Source organism: Phyllobates terribilis, unplaced genomic scaffold (genome assembly GCF_046119375.1).
Source record: "Phyllobates terribilis strain yellow unplaced genomic scaffold, ASM4611937v1 Scaffold_4__5_contigs__length_816908805, whole genome shotgun sequence".
Lineage (NCBI taxonomy): Eukaryota > Metazoa > Chordata > Amphibia > Anura > Dendrobatidae > Phyllobates > Phyllobates terribilis.
In genome coordinates this window covers 3,906,485-3,930,780 of record NW_027362764.1, presented here as the reverse complement: position 1 = coordinate 3,930,780, position 24,296 = coordinate 3,906,485, and the positions used below count along the sequence as shown (strand labels likewise).

General features: G+C 49.6%; 1 protein-coding gene across 1 annotated transcript in view; it reads right to left on the bottom strand.

The window, feature by feature from the left end:
* Positions 1 to 17,684, bottom strand: part of LOC141264140 (uncharacterized) — a 36,987-nt gene extending 19,303 nt beyond the window's left edge. The window contains exons 1-2 of the mRNA XM_073676449.1: positions 17,564 to 17,684; positions 6,357 to 6,566 (exon numbers count right to left, since the gene is read on the bottom strand). Of these exons, the coding sequence (XP_073532550.1) occupies positions 6,357 to 6,543 (187 nt within the window). The 5' untranslated portion in view covers positions 6,544 to 6,566; positions 17,564 to 17,684. The remainder of the gene's footprint in view (positions 1 to 6,356; positions 6,567 to 17,563) is intronic.
* Positions 17,685 to 24,296: the final 6,612 nt, after the last annotated feature.

Below are 24,296 nucleotides of genomic sequence, written 5' to 3'. Positions count from 1 at the left end.
AATGTAACTCTATACCTACCTGTATGGCCATAGTAGAGGTCTGATGGGGGTCTGTCCCCCCTGGGAGATATCTGACCTCTACTATGGGCATACAGGTGATAGAAATGTAACTCTATACCTACCTGTATGGCCATAGTAGAGGTCTGATGGGAGTCTGTCCCACCTGGGAGATATCTGACCTCTACTATGGGCATACAGGTGATAGAAATGTAACTCTATACCTACCTGTATGGCCATAGTAGAGGTCTGATGGGGGTCTGTCCCCCCTGGGAGATATCTGACCTCTACTATGGGCATACAGGTGATAGAAATGTAACTCTATACCTACCTGTATGGCCATAGTAGAGGTCTGATGGGAATCTGTCCCCCCTGGGAGATATCTGACCTCTACTATGGGCATACAGGTGATAGAAATGTAACTCTATACCGACCTGTATGGCCATAGTAGAGGTCTGATTGGAATCTGTCCCCCCTGGGAGATATCTGACCTCTACTATGGACATACAGGTGATAGAAATGTAACTCTATACCTACCTGTATGGCCATAGTAGAGGTCTGATGGGAGTCTGTCCCCCCTGGTAGATATCTGACCTCTACTATGGGCATACAGGTGATAGAAATGTAACTCTATACCTACCTGTATGGCCATAGTAGAGGTCTGATGGGAATCTGTCCCCCCTGGGACATATCTGACCTCTACTATGGCCATACAGGTGATAGAAATGTGACTCTATACCTACCTGTATGGCCATAGTAGAGGTCTGATGGGAATCTGTCCCCCCTGGGAGATATTTGACCTCTACTATGGGCATACAGGTGATAGAAATGTAACTCTATACCTACCTGTATGGCCATAGTAGAGGTCTGATGGGAATCTGTCCCTCCTGGGAGATATCTGACCTCTACTATGGGCATACAGGTGATAGAAATGTGACTCTATACCTACCTGTATGGCCATAGTAGAGGTCTGATGGGAGTCTGTCCCTCCTGGGAGATATCTGACCTCTACTATGGACATACAGGTGATAGAAATGTAACTCTATACCTACCTGTATGGCCATAGTAGAGGTCTGATGGGAATCTGTCCCCCCTGGGAGATATCTGACCTCTACTATGGGCATACAGGTGATAGAAATGTAACTCTATACCTACCTGTATGGCCATAGTAGAGGTCTGATGGGAATCTGTCCCCCCTGGGAGATATCTGACCTCTACTATGGGCATACAGGTGATAGAAATGTAACTCTATACCTACCTGTATGGCCATAGTAGAGGTCTGATGGGAGTCTGTCCCTCCTGGGAGATATCAGACCTCTACTATGGGCATACAGGTGATAGAAATGTAACTCTATACCTACCTGTATGGCTCATAGTAGAGGTCTGATGGGAGTCTGTCCCCCCTGGGAGATATCTGACCTCTACTATGGGCATACAGGTGATAGAAATGTAACTCTATACCTACCTGTACGGCCATAGTAGAGGTCTGATGGGAGTCTGTCCCCCCTGGGAGATATCTGACCTCTACTATGGGCATACAGGTGATAGAAATGTAACTCTATACCTACCTGTATGGCCATAGTAGAGGTCTGATGGGAATCTGTCCCCCCTGGGAGATATCTGACCTCTACTATGGGCATACAGGTGATAGAAATGTAACTCTATACCTACCTGTATGGCCATAGTAGAGGTCTGATGGGAGTCTGTCCCTCCTGGGAGATATCTGACCTCTACTATGGGCATACAGGTGATAGAAATGTGACTCTATACCTACCTGTATGGCCATAGTAGAGGTCTGATGGGAGTCTGTCCCCCCTGGGAGATATCTGACCTCTACTATGGGCATACAGGTGATAGAAATGTAACTCTATACCTACCTGTATGGCCATAGTAGAGGTCTGATGGGAGTCTGTCCCTCCTGGGAGATATCTGACCTCTACTATGGACATACAGGTGATAGAAATGTAACTCTATACCTACCTGTATGGCCATAGTAGAGGTCTGATGGGAGTCTGTCCCTCCTGGGAGATATCTGACCTCTACTATGGACATACAGGTGATAGAAATGTGACTCTATACCTACCTGTATGGCCATAGTAGAGGTCTGATGGGAGTCTGTCCCTCCTGGGAGATATCTGACCTCTACTATGGACATACAGGTGATAGAAATGTAACTCTATACCTACCTGTATGGCCATAGTAGAGGTCTGATGGGAGTCTGTCCCTCCTGGGAGATATCTGACCTCTACTATGGGCATACAGGTGATAGAAATGTGACTCTATACCTACCTGTATGGCCATAGTAGAGGTCTGATGGGAATCTGTCCCCCCTGGGAGATATCTGACCTCTACTATGGACATACAGGTGATAGAAATGTAACTCTATACCTACCTGTATGGCCATAGTAGAGGTCTGATGGGAGTCTGTCCCTCCTGGGAGATATCTGACCTCTACTATGGGCATACAGGTGATAGAAATGTGACTCTATACCTACCTGTATGGCCATAGTAGAGGTCTGATGGGAATCTGTCCCCCCTGGGAGATATCTGACCTCTACTATGGGCCATACAGGTGATAGAAATGTAACTCTATACCTACCTGTATGGCCATAGTAGAGGTCTGATGGGAGTCTGTCCCCCCTGGGAGATATCTGACCTCTACTATGGGCATACAGGTGATAGAAATGTAACTCTATACCTACCTGTATGGCCATAGTAGAGGTCTGATTGGAATCTGTCCCCCCTGGGAGATATCTGACCTCTACTATGGGCCATACAGGTGATAGAAATGTAACTCTATACCTACCTGTATGGCCATAGTAGAGGTCTGATGGGAATCTGTCCCCCCTGGGAGATATCTGACCTCTACTATGGGCATACAGGTGATAGAAATGTAACTCTATACCTACCTGTATGGCCATAGTAGAGGTCTGATGGGAGTCTGTCCCCCCTGGGAGATATCTGACCTCTACTATGGGCATACAGGTGATAGAAATGTAACTCTATACCTACCTGTATGGCCATAGTAGAGGTCTGATGGGAATCTGTCCCTCCTGGGAGATATCAGACCTCTACTATGGGCATACAGGTGATAGAAATGTAACTCTATACCTACCTGTATGGCCATAGTAGAGGTCTGATGGGAATCTGTCCCTCCTGGGAGATATCAGACCTCTACTATGGGCATACAGGTGATAGAAATGTAACTCTATACCTACCTGTATGGCCATAGTAGAGGTCTGATGGGAGTCTGTCCCTCCTGGGAGATATCAGACCTCTACTATGGGCATACAGGTGATAGAAATGTAACTCTATACCTACCTGTATGCCCATAGTAGAGGTCTGATGGGAATCTGTCCCCCCTGGGAGATATCTGACCTCTACTATGGGCATACAGGTGATAGAAATGTAACTCTATACCTACCTGTATGGCCATAGTAGAGGTCTGATGGGAATCTGTCCCCCCTGGGAGATATCTGACCTCTACTATGGGCCATACAGGTGATAGAAATGTAACTCTATACCTACCTGTATGGCCATAGTAGAGGTCTGATGGGAGTCTGTCCCCCCTGGGAGATATCTGACCTCTACTATGGGCATACAGGTGATAGAAATGTAACTCTATACCTACCTGTATGGCCATAGTAGAGGTCTGATTGGAATCTGTCCCCCCTGGGAGATATCTGACCTCTACTATGGGCCATACAGGTGATAGAAATGTAACTCTATACCTACCTGTATGGCCATAGTAGAGGTCTGATGGGAGTCTGTCCCCCCTGGGAGATATCTGACCTCTACTATGGGCATACAGGTGATAGAAATGTAACTCTATACCTACCTGTATGGCCATAGTAGAGGTCTGATGGGAATCTGTCCCCCCTGGGAGATATCTGACCTCTACTATGGGCATACAGGTGATAGAAATGTAACTCTATACCTACCTGTATGGCCATAGTAGAGGTCTGATGGGAATCTGTCCCCCCTGGGAGATATCTGACCTCTACTATGGGCATACAGGTGATAGAAATGTAACTCTATACCTACCTGTATGGCCATAGTAGAGGTCTGATGGGAGTCTGTCCCCCCTGGGAGATATCTGACCTCTACTATGGACATACAGGTGATAGAAATGTAACTCTATACCTACCTGTATGGCCATAGTAGAGGTCTGATGGGAATCTGTCCCCCCTGGGAGATATCTGACCTCTACTATGGGCATACAGGTGATAGAAATGTAACTCTATACCTACCTGTATGGCCATAGTAGAGGTCTGATGGGAATCTGTCCCCCCTGGGAGATATCTGACCTCTACTATGGGCATACAGGTGATAGAAATGTAACTCTATACCTACCTGTATGGCCATAGTAGAGGTCTGATGGGAATCTGTCCCCCCTGGGAGATATCTGACCTCTACTATGGGCATACAGGTGATAGAAATGTAACTCTATACCTACCTGTATGGCCATAGTAGAGGTCTGATTGGAATCTGTCCCTCCTGGGAGATATCTGACCTCTACTATGGGCATACAGGTGATAGAAATGTAACTCTATACCTACCTGTATGGCCATAGTAGAGGTCTGATGGGAGTCTGTCCCCCCTGGGAGATATCTGACCTCTACTATGGGCATACAGGTGATAGAAATGTAACTCTATACCTACCTGTATGGCCATAGTAGAGGTCTGATTGGAATCTGTCCCTCCTGGGAGATATCTGACCTCTACTATGGGCATACAGGTGATAGAAATGTAACTCTATACCTACCTGTATGGCCATAGTAGAGGTCTGATGGGAGTCTGTCCCCCCTGGGAGATATCTGACCTCTACTATGGGCATACAGGTGATAGAAATGTAACTCTATACCTACCTGTATGGCCATAGTAGAGATCTGGTTGCTGTGAAATGTTTTTTTATGCGGTGAAGTTTCTGATGCCTGTGGGCCGGGGGACGGGAAGAATTCACCAAGTACTGTGGTAATTAAAATATTTCCCCCATTTCTATCACCTGTATGCCGACATTAGAGGTCAGATATGTCCCAGGGGGGTGACAGATTCCCTTTAAGTTTGTTTCCATAGGAAAAGATTAATTGTTCTATTTGATAAGAAAAAACTTTATTTTTTAACAAATATCAAGGTTGGCCGCGACTTTGTCCAAGTTTTTAATTTGAGCCCTCTGTGTGATTTGAGTTTGACATCCCTGATTTAGGTCATTAATTCTTTTTGTACGTTCTTAAATCCGGATCAGACAAGCTGGCTTTGGGAATGCAGGTGTGAACAGAGCTTAACAGACACTTTGCACCAGCAAAAAAATGATATAATATTGATAATAAAGATTATTTAGAAAGTAGCCTAAGGTTGTATTTAGGAAGCAATGAAAAAATAAACTTCTTTGCGAAGGTGAATATAAAAATTTAATATAGAAAATTTAGGGATCTTTCATCTAGAAACTGAAACAATTTCAATCATCTCAATTTTCAGCAAAAACTAAAAAAAACAGACAGTGCCACCTTTGTCTACAGGTTGTGTGCAGTATTACAGCTCCGTTCTATTCACTTCTATGGAGCGGAGCTGTAATACTAGACACGATCCACGGACAGCTGTGGCGCTGTTTCTGGATGGAAGCAATTATATCAGGTCTACTGTTACTGACAATGTTATAAAGAGGGTCTCCTCCTCCAGGCAGCCCCTCTGGTTCTCCTCCTCCCCCTGTTAGGTCTAGGGAGACTGACATCCTAGATATTGTGAGGGGTCTGAGGACGGAGAGCTCGTGTCTTCCAGTATATCTGGTAATGATTGGCGCTCGGGCTACATGAGGCCGGACACCCATGGTGCAAAGTACGAGGTCTGTGCGGAAAAATGAATGAAGTGATGGAACGAATGAACGGAATGAATGACAGCTCACATTTCAGGGCCATGTGAGGCTTGGATTCATTGTACTTAGGAGTCATTCTTTTGTACACTTTTGAGTTTAATGCAGCTAAAATAAAACATAAAACTAACTTTATAAATAGCAATGATTTAAAAAAAAAATTGTCCGTTTGCCGTATACAGCTCCCGTGCAGACCTATGGTTACATCAAACACACAACTGTGGAACGCAGTCATTTTCCCTTCTTTCCGATCCCCACTTCTTGGTAATGAACATTCAAGAGGAAAGAGAAGTTTGACTACAGCGGGAATAATTGCTGACGGTTACCATAGCGACACATGGCTCTGCATGGGAGCTGCATACATAAAACAGGAGGAGAATTGTAATCAAAACCATAAGTTGCTTCATTTTTAATTTTCATCCATCTCATCATTTCTTACAGGTCAGAGCCCGGATCTTATGTAACACCGCAGCAATTTGCAAACAATCACCTTTTTGGTCTTTAAACTCCAGTAAGGCCACGCCGTCCTCCTCTGTGGGGTAATGAGCGAGGACTTCGCCGTCGCCGCCATGTTTTTCTTGCAGGAAGTGTATTAGAAGCTTATCTCTGATGAGATCTTCGTCATCGTCCCGGTGGAGGGGGAGACCGGACACTTTCACAACTCGTCTATCAGTCATGAAGACGGCGGGTGAGGCCGGGTCTAATCCAAAAAGAGAGAGCGCCAGATTAATCCCAGCTTGGATCATAACATTCACATAGAGGGGAGAAAACGCCAGGACTTAAAGGGAAACTCCACCTCACTGGATCTTATATCAGAGCGGATACCAGGGATGTGAGGCCTTAGAAACACCATTAAATAAGACGCCACCTGTTAAGTAGCATCTCCAGGACTGGCAACGGCTCAGAGAGAAAGTTCTATGTCGCTAAAGGGGCATCAATAGGGATATCTAAAAGGTCAGGAGTCAACATCTAGGACCCCTATCAGTATAAAACCCTCCAAAGCTGTGTATATAGATACTGGCGGTGCAGGGATAGCTGTATACAGTGGGTACGGAAAGTATTCAGATCCTTTTACATTTTTCACTCTGTTTCATTGCAGCCATTTGGTAAATTCTAAAAAGTTCATTTTTTTTCTCATTAAAGTCCACTCTGCACCCCATCTGGACTGAAAAAAAAACAGAAATGTAGAAATTTTTGCAAATTTATTAAAAAAGAAAAACTGAAATATCACATGGTCATAAGTATTCAGACCCTTTGCTCAGACACTCATATATAAGTCACATGCTGTCCATTTCCTTGTGATCCTCCTTGAGATGGTTCTACTCCTTCATTGGAGTCCAGCTGTGTTTAATTAAACTGATAGGACTTGATTTGGAAAGGCACACACCTGTCTATATAAGACCTCACAGCTCACAGTGCATGTCAGACCAAATGAGAATCATGAGCTCAAAGGAACTGCCCAAGGAGCTCAGAGACAGAATTGAGGCAAGGCACAGATATGGCCAAGGTTACAAAAGAATGTCTGCATTACTCAAGGTTCCTAAGAGCACAGTGGCCTCTATAATCCTTAAATGGAAGAAGTTTGGGACCACCAGAAGTCTTCCTAGACCTGGCTGTGCAGCCAAACTGAGCAATCGTGGGAGAAGAGGCTTGGTGAGAGAGATAAAGAAGAACCACAAGATCACTGTGGCTGAGCTCCAGAGATGCAGTAGGGAGATGGGAGAAAGTTCCACAAAGTCAACTATCACTGCAGCCCTCCACCAGTCGGGCCTTTATGGCAGAGTGGCCTGACGGAAGCCTCTCCTCAGTGCAAGACATATGAAAGCTCGCATAGAGTTTGCTCAAAAACACATGAAGGACTCCCAGACTATGAGAAATAAGATTCTCTGGTCTGATGAGACAAAGATAGAACTTATTGGTAATAATTCTAAGCGGTATGTGTGGAGAAAACCAGGCACTGCTCATCACCTGCCCAATACAATCCCAACAGTGAAACATGGTGGCAGCAGCATCATGCTATGGGGGTATTTTTCAGCTGCAGGGACAGGACGACTGGTTGCAATTGAAGGAAACATGAATGCGGCCAAGTACAGAGATATCCTGGATGAAAGCCTCTTCCAGAGTGCTCTGGACCTCAGACTTGGCCGAAGGTTCACCTTCCAGCAAGACAATGGCCCTAAGCACATAGCTAAAATAAGGAGTGGCTTCAGAACAACTCTGTGACCATTCTTGACTGGCCCAGCCAGAGCCCTGACCTAAACCCAATTGAGCATCTCTGGAGAGACCTGAAAATGGCTGTCCACCAACGTTCACCATCCAACCTGACGGAACTGGAGAGGATCTGCCAGGAAGAATGGCAGAGGATACCCAAATCCAGGTGTGAAAAACTTGTTGCATCATTCTCAAGAAGACTCATGGCTGTACTAGCTCAAAAGGGGGCTTCTACTCAATACTGAGCAAAGGGTCTGAATACTTATGACCAGGTGATATTTCAGTTTTTCTTTTTTAATAAATTTGCAAAAATTTCTACATTTCTGGGTTTTTTCAGTCAAGATGGGGTGCAGAGTGTACTTTAATGAGAAAAAAATGAACTTTTTAGAATTTACCAAATGGCTGCAATGAAACAAAGAGCGAAAAATGTAAAGGGGTCTGAATACTTTCCGTACCCACTGTATATAGAGACTGGCAGTGCAGGGACAGCTGTATATATAGAGACTGGCGGTGCAGGGATAGCTGTATATATAGAGACTGGCAGTGCAGGGACAGCCGTATATATAGAGACTGGCAGTGCAGGGACAGCTGTATATATAGAGACTGGGAGTGCAGGGACAGCTGTATATATAGAGACTGGAAGTGCAGGGACAGCTGTATATATAGAGACTGGCGGTGCAGGGACAGCCGTATATATAGAGACTGGCGGTGCAGGGGCAGCTGTATATATAGAGACTGGCGGTGCAGGGACAGCCGTATATATAGAGACTGGCGGTGCAGGGACAGCTGTGTATATAGAGACTGGCGGTGCAGGGACAGCCGTATATATAGAGACTGGCGGTGCAGGGACAGCCGTATATATAGACTGGCGGTGCAGGGACAGCCGTATATATAGAGACTGGCGGTGCAGGGACAGCCGTATATATAGAGACTGGCGGTGCAGGGACAGCCGTATATATAGAGACTGGCGGTGCAGGGACAGCTGTATATATAGAGACTGGCGGTGCAGGGACAGCTGTATATATAGAGACTGGCGGTGCAGGGACAGCCTTATATATAGAGACTGGTGGTGCAGGGACAGCTGTATATATAGAGACTGGCGGTGCAGGGACAGCCGTATATATAGAGACTGGCGGTGCAGGGATAGCCGTATATATAGAGACTGGCGGTGCAGGGGCAGCAGTATATATAGAGACTGGCGGTGCAGGGACAGCTGTATATATAGAGACTGGTGGTGCAGGGACAGCTGTATATATAGAGACTGGCGGTGCAGGGACAGCTGTATATATAGAGACTGGCGGTGCAGGGACAGCCGTATATATAGAGACTGGCGGTGCAGGGATAGCCATATATATAGAGACTGGCGGTGCAGGGGCAGTTGTATATATAGACTGGCGGTGCAGGGACAGCTGTATATATAGAGACTGGCGGTGCAGGGACAGCTGTATATATAGAGACTGGCGGTGCAGGGGCAGCTGTATATAAAGAGACTGGCGGTGCAGGGACAGACGTATATATAGAGACTGGCGGTGCAGGGGCAGCTGTATATATAGACACTAGCGGTGCAGGGACAGCTGTATATATAGAGACTAACGGTGCAGGGACAGCCATATATATAGAGACTGGCGGTGCAGGGGCAGCTGTATATATATATATATATATATATATATGTGTATGTATTTCTATATATAGAGACTGGCGGTGCAGGGGCAGCTGTATATATAGAGACTGGCGGTGCAGGGGCAGCTGTATATATAGAGACTGGCGGTGCAGGGGCAGCTGTATATATAGAGACTGGCAGTGCAGGGACAGCCGTATATATAGAGACTGGCAGTGCAGGGACAGCCGTATATATAGAGACTGGCAGTGCAGGGACAGCAGTATATATAGAGACTGGCAGTGCAGGGACAGCCGTATATATAGAGACTGGCAGTGCAGGGACAGCCGTATATATAGAGACTGGCGGTGCAGGGGCAGCTGTATATATAGAGACTGGCGGTGCAGGGGCAGCCGTATATAAAGAGACTGGCGGTGCAGGGACAGCTGTATATATAGAGACTGGCGGTGCAGGGACAGCCGTATATATAGAGACTGGCGGTGCAGGGACAGCCGTATATATAGAGACTGGCGGTGCAGGGACAGCCGTATATATAGAGACTGGCGGTGCAGGGACAGCCGTATATATAGAGACTGGCGGTGCAGGGACAGCCGTATATATAGAGACTGGCAGTGCAGGGACAGCCGTATATATAGAGACTGGCGGTGCAGGGACAGCTGTATATATAGAGACTGGCGGTGCAGGGACAGCTGTATATATAGAGACTGGCGGTGCAGGGACAGCTGTATATATAGAGACTGGCGGTGCAGGGACAGCCATATATATAGAGACTGGCGGTGCAGGGATAGCCATATATATAGAGACTGGCGGTGCAGGGGCAGCTGTATATATAGAGACTGGCGGTGCAGGGACAGCTGTATATATAGAGACTGGCGGTGCAGGGACAGCTGTATATATAGAGACTGGCGGTGCAGGGGCAGCTGTATATAAAGAGACTGGCGGTGCAGGGACAGACGTATATATAGAGACTGGCGGTGCAGGGGCAGCTGTATATATAGAGACTGGCGGTGCAGGGACAGCTGTATATATAGAGACTGACGGTGCAGGGACAGCCGTATATATAGAGACTGGCGGTGCAGGGGCAGCTGTATATATATATATATATATATATGTGTATGTATTTCTATATATAGAGACTGGTGGTGCAGGGGCAGCTGTATATATAGAGACTGGCGGTGCAGGGGCAGCTGTATATATAGAGACTGGCGGTGCAGGGGCAGCTGTATATATAGAGACTGGCAGTGCAGGGACAGCCGTATATATAGAGACTGGCAGTGCAGGGACAGCCGTATATATAGAGACTGGCAGTGCAGGGACAGCAGTATATATAGAGACTGGCAGTGCAGGGACAGCTGTATATATAGAGACTGGCGGTGCAGGGACAGCCGTATATATAGAGACTGGCGGTGCAGGGACAGCTGTATATATAGAGACTGGCGGTGCAGCGGCAGCTGTATATATAGAGACTGGCGGTGCAGGGGCAGCTGTATATATAGAGACTGGGAGTGCAGGGACAGCCGTATATATAGAGACTGGCGGTGCAGGGGCAGCTGTATATATAGAGACTGGCGGTGCAGGGGCAGCTGTATATATAGAGACTGGCGGTGCAGGGACAGCCGTATATATAGAGACTGGCGGTGCAGGGACAGCCGTATATATAGAGACTGGCGGTGCAGGGACAGCCGTATATATAGAGACTGGCGGTGCAGGGACAGCCGTATATATAGAGACTGGCGGTGCAGGGACAGCCGTATATATAGAGACTGGCGGTGCAGGGACAGCCGTATATATAGAGACTGGCGGTGCAGGGACAGCCGTATATATAGAGACTGGCGGTGCAGGGGCAGCCGTATATATAGAGACTGGCGGTGCAGGGCCAGCCGTATATATAGAGACTGGCGGTGCAGGGACAGCCGTATATATAGAGACTGGCGGTGCAGGGACAGCCGTATATATAGAGACTGGCGGTGCAGGGACAGCCGTATATATAGAGACTGGCGGTGCAGGGACAGCCGTATATATAGAGACTGGCGGTGCAGGGACAGCCGTATATATAGAGACTGGCGGTGCAGGGACAGCCGTATATATAGAGACTGGCAGTGCAGGGACAGCCGTATATATAGAGACTGGCGGTGCAGGGACAGCTGTATATATAGAGACTGGCGGTGCAGGGACAGCTGTATATATAGAGACTGGCGGTGCAGGGACAGCTGTATATATAGAGACTGGCGGTGCAGGGACAGCCATATATATAGAGACTGGCGGTGCAGGGGCAGCTGTATATATAGAGACTGGCGGTGCAGGGACAGCTGTATATATAGAGACTGGCGGTGCAGGGACAGCTGTATATATAGAGACTGGCGGTGCAGGGGCAGCTGTATATAAAGAGACTGGCGGTGCAGGGACAGACGTATATATAGAGACTGGCGGTGCAGGGGCAGCTGTATATATAGAGACTGGCGGTGCAGGGACAGCTGTATATATAGAGACTGACGGTGCAGGGACAGCCGTATATATAGAGACTGGCGGTGCAGGGGCAGCTGTATATATATATATGTGTATGTATTTCTTATATAGAGACTGGCGGTGCAGGGGCAGCTGTATATATAGAGACTGGCGGTGCAGGGGCAGCTGTATATATAGAGACTGGCAGTGCAGGGACAGCCGTATATATAGAGACTGGCAGTGCAGGGACAGCCGTATATATAGAGACTGGCAGTGCAGGGACAGCAGTATATATAGAGACTGGCAGTGCAGGGACAGCTGTATATATAGAGACTGGCGGTGCAGGGACAGCCGTATATATAGAGACTGGCGGTGCAGGGACAGCTGTATATATAGAGACTGGCGGTGCAGCAACAGCTGTATATATAGAGACTGGCGGTGCAGGGGCAGCTGTATATATAGAGACTGGGAGTGCAGGGACAGCCGTATATATAGAGACTGGCGGTGCAGGGGCAGCTGTATATATAGAGACTGGCAGTGCAGGGACAGCCGTATATATAGAGACTGGCGGTGCAGGGACAGCTGTATATATAGAGACTGGCGGTGCAGGGACAGCTGTATATATAGAGACTGGCGGTGCAGGGACAGCTGTATATATAGAGACTGGCGGTGCAGGGACAGCCATATATATAGATACTGGCGGTGCAGGGATAGCCATATATATAGAGACTGGCGGTGCAGGGGCAGCTGTATATATAGAGACTGGCGGTGCAGGGACAGCTGTATATATAGAGACTGGCGGTGCAGGGACAGCTGTATAAATAGAGACTGGCGGTGCAGGGGCAGCTGTATATAAAGAGACTGGCGGTGCAGGGACAGACGTATATATAGAGACTGGCGGTGCAGGGGCAGCTGTATATATAGAGACTGGCGGTGCAGGGACAGCTGTATATATAGAGACTGACGGTGCAGGGACAGCCGTATATATAGAGACTGGCGGTGCAGGGGCAGCTGTATATATATATATATATGTGTATGTATTTCTATATATAGAGACTGGCGGTGCAGGGGCAGCTGTATATATAGAGACTGGCGGTGCAGGGGCAGCTGTATATATAGAGACTGGCGGTGCAGGGGCAGCTGTATATATAGAGACTGGCAGTGCAGGGACAGCCGTATATATAGAGACTGGCAGTGCAGGGACAGCCGTATATATAGAGACTGGCAGTGCAGGGACAGCAGTATATATAGAGACTGGCAGTGCAGGGACAGCTGTATATATAGAGACTGGCGGTGCAGGGACAGCCGTATATATAGAGACTGGCGGTGCAGGGACAGCTGTATATATAGAGACTGGCGGTGCAGGGACAGCCGTATATATAGAGACTGGCGGTGCAGGGACAGCCGTATATATAGAGACTGGCGGTGCAGGGACAGCTGTATATATAGAGACTGGCGGTGCAGGGACAGCCGTATATATAGAGACTGGCGGTGCAGGGACAGCCGTATATATAGAGACTGGCGGTGCAGGGCCAGCCGTATATATAGAGACTGGCGGTGCAGGGCCAGCCGTATATATAGAGACTGGCGGTGCAGGGCCAGCCGTATATATAGAGACTGGCGGTGCAGGGACAGCCGTATATATAGAGACTGGCGGTGCAGGGACAGCCGTATATATAGAGACTGGCGGTGCAGGGACAGCCGTATATATAGAGACTGGCGGTGCAGGGACAGCCGTATATATAGAGACTGGCGGTGCAGGGACAGCCGTATATATAGAGACTGGCGGTGCAGGGACAGCCGTATATATAGAGACTGGCGGTGCAGGGGCAGCCGTATATATAGAGACTGGCGGTGCAGGGACAGCCGTATATATAGAGACTGGCGGTGCAGGGACAGCCGTATATATAGAGACTGGCGGTGCAGGGACAGCCGTATATATAGAGACTGGCGGTGCAGGGACAGCTGTATATATAGAGACTGGCGGTGCAGGGACAGCTGTATATATAGAGACTGGCGGTGCAGGGACAGCCGTATATATAGAGACTGGCGGTGCAGGCACAGCCGTATATATAGAGACTGGCGGTGCAGGGACAGCTGTATATATAGAGACTGGCGGTGCAGGGACAGCCGTATATATAGAGACTGGCGGTGCAGGGACAGCCGTATATATAGAGACTGGCGGTGCAGGGACAGCCGTATATATAGAGACTGGCGGTGCAGGGACAGCTGTATATATAGAGACTGGCGGTGCAGGGACAGCCGTATATATAGAGACTGGCGGTGCAGGGAGAGCCGTATATATAGAGACTGGCGGTGCAGGGACAGCTGTATATATAGAGACTGGCGGTGCAGGGACAGCTGTATATATAGAGACTGGCGGTGCAGGGGCAGCTGTATATAAAGAGACTGGCGGTGCAGGGACAGACGTATAGATAGAGACTGGCGGTGCAGGGGCAGCTGTATATATAGAGACTGGCGGTGCAGGGACAGCTGTATATATAGAGACTGACGGTGCAGGGACAGCCGTATATATAGAGACTGGCGGTGCAGGGGCAGCTGTATATATATATATATATGTGTATGTATTTCTATATATAGAGACTGGCGGTGCAGGGGCAGCTGTATATATATATATATATGTGTATGTATTTCTATATATAGAGACTGGCGGTGCAGGGGCAGCTGTATATATAGAGACTGGCGGTGCAGGGGCAGCTGTATATATAGAGACTGGCAGTGCAGGGACAGCCGTATATATAGAGACTGGCAGTGCAGGGACAGCCGTATATATAGAGACTGGCAGTGCAGGGACAGCAGTATATATAGAGACTGGCAGTGCAGGGACAGCTGTATATATAGAGACTGGCGGTGCAGGGACAGCCGTATATATAGAGACTGGCGGTGCAGGGACAGCTGTATATATAGAGACTGGCGGTGCAGCAACAGCTGTATATATAGAGACTGGCGGTGCAGGGGCAGCTGTATATATAGAGACTGGGAGTGCAGGGACAGCCGTATATATAGAGACTGGCGGTGCAGGGGCAGCTGTATATATAGAGACTGGCAGTGCAGGGACAGCCGTATATATAGAGACTGGCGGTGCAGGGACAGCTGTATATATAGAGACTGGCGGTGCAGGGACAGCTGTATATATAGAGACTGGCGGTGCAGGGACAGCTGTATATATAGAGACTGGCGGTGCAGGGACAGCCATATATATAGAGACTGGCGGTGCAGGGATAGCCATATATATAGAGACTGGCGGTGCAGGGGCAGCTGTATATATAGAGACTGGCGGTGCAGGGACAGCTGTATATATAGAGACTGGCGGTGCAGGGACAGCTGTATATATAGAGACTGGCGGTGCAGGGGCAGCTGTATATAAAGAGACTGGCGGTGCAGGGACAGACGTATATATAGAGACTGGCGGTGCAGGGGCAGCTGTATATATAGAGACTGGCGGTGCAGGGACAGCTGTATATATAGAGACTGACGGTGCAGGGACAGCCGTATATATAGAGACTGGCGGTGCAGGGGCAGCTGTATATATATATATATATATGTGTATGTATTTCTATATATAGAGACTGGCGGTGCAGGGGCAGCTGTATATATAGAGACTGGCGGTGCAGGGGCAGCTGTATATATAGAGACTGGCGGTGCAGGGGCAGCTGTATATATAGAGACTGGCAGTGCAGGGACAGCCGTATATATAGAGACTGGCAGTGCAGGGACAGCCGTATATATAGAGACTGGCAGTGCAGGGACAGCAGTATATATAGAGACTGGCAGTGCAGGGACAGCTGTATATATAGAGACTGGCGGTGCAGGGACAGCCGTATATATAGAGACTGGCGGTGCAGGGACAGCTGTATATATAGAGACTGGCGGTGCAGGGGCAGCTGTATATATAGAGACTGGCGGTGCAGGGACAGTCGTATATATAGAGACTGGCAGTGCAGGGACAGCCGTATATATAGAGACTGGCGGTGCAGGGACAGCCGTATATATAGAGACTGGCGGTGCAGGGACAGCCGTATATATAGAGACTGGCGGTGCAGGGACAGCCGTATATATAGAGACTGGCGGTGCAGGGACAGCCGTATATATAGAGACTGGCGGTGCAGGGACAGCCGTATATATAGAGACTGGCGGTGCAGGGGCAGCCGTATATATAGAGACTGGCGGTGCAGGGACAGCCGTATATATAGAGACTGGCGGTGCAGGGACAGCCGTATATATAGAGACTGGCGGTGCAGGGACAGCCGTATATATAGAGACTGGCGGTGCAGGGACAGCTGTATATATAGAGACTGGCGGTGCAGGGACAGCTTTATATATAGAGACTGGCGGTGCAGGGACAGCTTTATATATAGAGACTGGCGGTGCAGGGACAGCCGTATATATAGAGACTGGCGGTGCAGGGACAGCCGTATATATAGAGACTGGCGGTGCAGGGACAGCTGTATATATAGAGACTGGCGGTGCAGGGACAGCCGTATATATAGAGACTGGCGGTGCAGGGACAGCCGTATATATAGAGACTGGCGGTGCAGGGACAGCCGTATATATAGAGACTGGCGGTGCAGGGACAGCTGTATATATAGAGACTGGCGGTGCAGGGACAGCCGTATATATAGAGACTGGCGGTGCAGGGACAGCCGTATATATAGAGACTGGCGGTGCAGGGACAGCCGTATATATAGAGACTGGCGGTGCAGGGACAGCTGTATATATAGAGACTGGCGGTGCAGGGACAGCCGTATATATAGAGACTGGCGGTGCAGGGACAGCCGTATATATAGAGACTGGCGGTGCAGGGACAGCCGTATATATAGAGACTGGCGGTGCAGGGACAGCTGTATATATAGAGACTGGCGGTGCAGGGACAGCCGTATATATAGAGACTGGCGGTGCAGGGACAGCCGTATATATAGAGACTGGCGGTGCAGGGACAGCTGTATATATAGAGACTGGCGGTGCAGGGACAGCCGTATATATAGAGACTGGCGGTGCAGGGACAGCTGTATATATAGAGACTGGCGGTGCAGGGACAGCTGTATATATAGAGACTGGCGGTGCAGGGACAGCTGTATATATATATATATGTGTATGTATTTGTATATATACAGTGCAGGGATCAGTAGTGACCGTTGAGCCGTTCCCCGCTCGCTGATTGGCTGATGATAGTTACATTGTAGTTACAGAAGCTTCTTGGATACATTTAAACTGTCAGAAACATCAACCCCGGGGAGGAAGGTGAGACCCCCGAGAACCGCCGACCCCCGGATAAGAGACGCCAGACCCCACACACTAGAGAGGCCCGACCCTCAGCTGAGATCCGCCCACACACCTGAAATCTACCGGAGCCGGACCCCAACTACCAGCCCCCCCTGAGGAGCGCCGACCCCCGCCCTCACCTCGGCTCCCGGGATGATGATGATGCCGCCGGTTTGTGGAGCAGCTCGGGAACCTCCGGCACAGACCGGACTGCTGTCTCCTCCAAAAAGTGAAAGTGAAAACTACCGAGGTCTCCGCCCACATGACAACCACTGCGGAGAACCGCCCGCCTCCATGTACGGGGCCTATATACAGTACAGCACACGGGGCCCTATATACAGTACAGTACACGGGGCCTATATACAGTACAGTACACGGGGCCTATATACAGTACAGCACACGGGGCCCTATATACAGTACAGTACACGGGGCCTATATACAGTATGGGACACGGGGCCCTATATACAGTATAGTACACGGGGCCTATATACAGTACAGTACACGGGCCTATATACAGTACAGGACACGGGGCCCTATATACAGTACAGTACACGGGGCACTATATACAGTACAGCACACGGGGCCCTATATACAGTACAGTACACGGGGCCTATATACAGTACAGGACACGGGGCCTATATACAGTACAGTACACGGGGCCCTATATACTGTACAGGTCACGGGGCACTATATACAGTACAGGACACGGGGCCCTATATACAGTACAGTACACGGGGCACTATATACATTACAGCACACGGGGCCCTATATACAGTACAGTACACGGGGCCTATATACAGTACAGGACACGGGGCCTATATACAGTACAGTACACGGGGCTCTATATACTGTACAGGTCACGGGGCACTATATACAGTACAGGACACGGGGCCTACATACTGTACAGGACACGGGGCCTATATACAGTACAGGACACGGGGCCCTATATACTGTACAGGTCACGGGGCACTATATACAGTACAGGACACGGGGCACTATATACAGTACAGGACACGGGGCACTATATACAGTACTGAGTACAGGGCCCTATATACTGTACAGGACACGGGGTCCTATATACTGTACAGGACACGCGGCCCTATATACTGTACAGTACACGGGGCCTATATACAGTACAGGACACGGGGCCCTATATACTGTACAGCACACGGGGCCCTATATACAGTACAGGACACGGGACCTATATACAGTACAGTACACGGGGCTTATATACAGTACAGGACACGGGGCCTATATACAGTACAGGACACGGGGCCCTATATACAGTACAGTACACGGGGCCTATATACAGTACAGTACACGGGGCCCTATATACTGTACAGGACACGGGGCCCTACATACAGTACAGTACACGGGGCCCTATATACAGTACAGGACACAGGGCCCTATATACAGTACAGTACACGGGGCCCTATATACTGTACAGGACACGGGGCCTATATACTGTACAGGACACGGGGCCCTATATACTGTACAGGACACGGGGCCCTACATACAATACAGAACACGGGGCCCCATGTACAGTACACGGGGCCCTATATACTGTACAGGACACGGGGCCTATATACTGTACAGTACACGGGGCCCTATATACTGTACAGGACACGGGGCCTATATACTGTACAGGACACGGGGCCCTATATACTGTACAGGACACGGGGCCCTATATACAGTACAGTACACGGGGCCTATATACAGTACAGGACACGGGGCCTATATACAGTACGGGACACGGGGCCCTATATACAGTATAGTACACGGGGCCTATATACAGTACAGTACACGGGGCCTATATACTGTACAGGACACGGGGCCCTATATACTGTACAGGACACGGGGCCCTATATACTGTACAGGACACGGGGCACTATATACTGTACAGGACACGGGGCCCTATATACTGTACAGGACACGGGGCCTATATACTGTACAGGACACGGGGCCCTATATACTGTACAGGACACGGGGCCTATATACTGTACAGGACACGGGGCCCTATATACAGTACAGTACACGGGGCCCTATATACAGTACAGGACACGGGGCCCTATATACAGTACAGGACTCGGGGCCTATATACTGTGCAGGACACGGGGCCCTATATACTGTACAGGACACGGGGCCTATATACTGTACAGGACACGGGGCCCTACATACAGTACAGGACACGGGGCCCTATGTACAGTACACGGGGCCTATATACAGTACAGTACACAGGGCCCTATATACTGTACAGGACACGGGGCCCTATATACTGTACAGGACACGGGGCACTATATACTGTACAGGACACGGGGCCCTATATACTGTACAGGACACGGGGCCTATATACTGTACAGGACACGGGGCCCTATATACTGTACAGGACACGAGGCCCTATATACAGTACAGGACACGGGGCACTATATACAGTACAGGACACGGGGCCCTATATACTGTACAGGACACGGGGCCCTATATACTGTACAGGACATGGGGCCCTATATACTGTACAGGACACGGGGCCCTACATACAGTATAGTACACGGGGCCTATATACAGTACAGTACACGGGGCCCTATATACAGTACAGGACACGGGGCCCTATATACTGTACAGGACACGGGGCCCTATGTACAGTACACGGGGCCTATATACTGTACAGGACATGGGGCCCTATATACAGTACAGTACACGAGGCGCTATATACTGTACAGGACACGGGGCACTATATACAGTACAGGACACGGGGCCCTATATACTGTACAGGACACGGGGCCCTATATACTGTACAGTACACGAGGCCCTATATACTGTACAGGACACGGGGCACTATACACTGTACAGTACACGGGGCCTATATACTGTACAGGACACGGGGCCCTACATACAGTACAGTACACGGGGCCCTATATACAGTACAGGACACGGGGCCCTATATACAGTACAGTACACGGGGCCCTATATACTGTACAGGACACGGGGCCTATATACTGTACAGGACACGGGGCCCTATATACTGTACAGGACACGGGGCCTATATACTGTACAGGACACGGGGCCCTACATACAGTACAAGACACGGGGCCCCATGTACAGTACAGGACACGGGGCCCTATATACTGTACAGCACACGGGGCCTATATACAGTACAGGACACGGGGCCTATATACTGTACAGGACACGGGGCCCTACATACAGTACAAGACACGGGGCCCCATGTACAGTACACGGGGCCTATATACTGTACAGGACACGGGGCCCTACATACAGTACAAGACACGGGGCCCCATGTACAGTACAGGACACGGGGCCCTATATACTGTACAGCACACGGGGCCTATATACTGTACAGGACACGGGGCCCTATATACAGTACAGTACACAGGGCCTATATACAGTACAGGACACGGGGCCTATATACAGTACAGGACACGGGGCCCTATATACAGTATAGTACACGGGGCCTATATACAGTACAGTACACGGGGCCTATATACTGTACAGGACACGGGGCCCTATATACTGTACAGGACACGGGGCCCTACATACAGTACAGGACACGGGGCCCTATATACAGTACAGTACACGGGGCCCTATATACAGTACAGGACACGGGGCCCTATATACAGTACAGTACACGGGGCCCTATATACTGTACAGGACTCGGGGCCTATATACTGTGCAGGACACGGGGCCCTATATACAGTACAGTACACGGGGCCCTATATACAGTACAGGACACGGGGCCCTATATACAGTACAGTACACGGGGCGCTATATACTGTACAGGACTCGGGGCCTATATACTGTACAGGACACGGGGCCTATATACTGTACAGGACACGGGGCCCTACATACAGTACAGGACACGGGGCCCTATGTACAGTACACGGGGCCTATATACAGTACAGGACACGGGGCCCTATATACTGTACAGGACACGGGGCCCTATATACTGTACAGGACACGGGGCCCTATGTACAGTACACGGGGCCTATATACTGTACAGGACACGGGGCCCTATATACTGTACAGGACACGAGGCCTATATACAGTACAGGACACGGGGCACTATATACAGTACAGGACACGGGGCCCTATATACTGTACAGGACACGAGGCCTATATACAGTACAGGACACGGGGCACTATATACTGTACAGGACACGGGGCACTATATACAGTACAGGACACGGGGCCCTATATACAGTACAGGACACGGGGCCCTATATACTGTACAGGACACGGGGCACTATATACAGTACAGGACACGGGGCCCTATATACTGTACAGGACACGGGGCCCTATGTACAGTACATGGGGCCTATATACTGTACAGGACATGGGGCCCTATATACTGTACAGTACACGAGGCGCTATATACTGTACAGGACACGGGGCCCTATATACAGTACAGTACACGGGGCCCAATATACAGTACAGGACACGAGGCCCTATATACTGTACAGTACACGGGGCCCAATATACAGTACAGGACACGAGGCCCTATATACTGTACAGGACAGGGGGCCCTATATACTGTACAGGACACGGGGCCCTATATACTGTACAGGACACGGGGCCCTATATACAGTACAGTACACGGGGCCCAATATACAGTACAGGACACGAGGCCCTATATACTGTACAGGACACGGGGCCCTATATACTGTACAGGACACGGGGCCCTATATACAGTACAGGACACGGGGCACTATATACAGTACAGGACACGGGGTCCTATATACAGTACAGGACACGGGGCCTATATACTGTACAGGACACGGGGCCCTACATACAGTACAGGACACGGGGCCCTATATACTGTACAGGACACGGGGCCTATATACTGTACAGGACACGGGGCCCTACATACAGTACAGGACACGGGGCCCTATGTACAGTACACGGGGCCTATATACAGTACAGGACACGGGGCCCTATATACTGTACAGGACACGGGGCACTATATACTGTACAGGACACGGGGCCCTATGTACAGTACACGGGGCCTATATACTGTACAGGACATGGGGCCCTATATACTGTACAGGACACGAGGCACTATATACAGTACAGGACACGAGGCCCTATCTACAGTACACGGGGCCTATATACTGTACAGGACACGGGGCCCTATATACTGTACAGGACACGGGGCACTATATACTGTACAGGACACGGGGCACTATATACTGTACAGGACACGGGGCCCTATATACTGTACGGTACACGAGGCCCTATATACTGTACAGGACACGGGGCACTATACACTGTACAGGACACGAGGCCCTATATACTGTACAGGACACGGGGCCCTATATACAGTACAGGACACGGGGCCCTATATACTGTACAGGACACGGGGCCCTATATACTGTACAGGACATGGGGCCCTATATACTGTACAGGACACGGGGCCCTACATACAGTACAGGACACGGGGCCCTATATACTGTACAGGACACGGGTCCCTATATACAGTACAGGACACGGGGCCCTATATAAAGTACAGGACACGGGGCCCTATATACTGTACAGGACACGGGCCCTGTATACTGTACAGGACACGGGGCCCTATATACAGTACACAGGGCCTATATACAGTACAGGACACTGGGCCCTACATACTGTACAGGACACGGGGCCGTATATACAGTACAGGACACTGGGCCCTATATACTGTACAGGACACGGGGCCCTATATACTGTACAGGACACGGGGCCCTATATACAGTACTGGACACTGGGCCCTATATACTGTACAGGACACGGGGCCCTATATACAGTACAGGACACGGGGTCCTATATACAGTACATGACACGGGGCCCTATATACTGTACAGTACTGAGTACAGGGCCCTATATACTGTACAGGACACGGGGCCCTATATACTGTACAGGACACGGGGTCCTATATACAGTACAGGACACGGGACCCTATATACTGTACAGTACTGAGTACAGGGCCCTATATACTGTACAGGACACGGGGCCCTATATACAGTACAGGACACGGGGCCCTATATACTGTACAGGACATGGGGCCCTATATACTGTACAGGACACGGGGCCCTATATACTGCACAGGACACGGGGTCCTATATACTGTACAGGACACGGGGCCCTATATACTGTACAGGACACGGGGCCCTATATACTGTACAGGACACGAGGCCCTATATACTGTACAGGACACGGGGCACTATATACAGTACAGGACATGGGGCCCTATATACTGTACAGGACACGGGGCCCTATATACTGTACAGGACACGGGGCCCTATATACAGTACAGGACACGGGGCCCTATGTACTGTACAGGACACGGGGCCCTATATACAGTACAGGACACGGGGCCCTATATACTGTACAGGACACGGGGCACTATATACAGTACAGGACACGGGGCCCTATATACAGTACAGGACACGGGGCCCTATATACTGTACAGGACACGGGGCCCTACATACAGTACAGGACACGGGGCCCTATATACTGTACGGGACATGGGGCCCTACATACAGTACAGGACACGGGGCCCTATATACAGTACAGGACACGGGGCCCTATATACTGTACAGGACACGGGGCCCTATGTACAGTACACGGGGCCCTATATACAGTACAGGACACGGGGCCCTATATACAGTACAGTACACGGGGCCCTATATACTGTACAGGACTCGGGGCCTATATACTGTACAGGACACGGGGCCTATATACTGTACAGGACACGGGGCCCTACATACAGTACAGGACACGGGGCCCTATGTACAGTACACGGGGCCTATATACAGTACAGGACACGGGGCCCTATATACTGTACAGGACACGGGGCCCTATATACTGTACAGGACACGGGGCCCT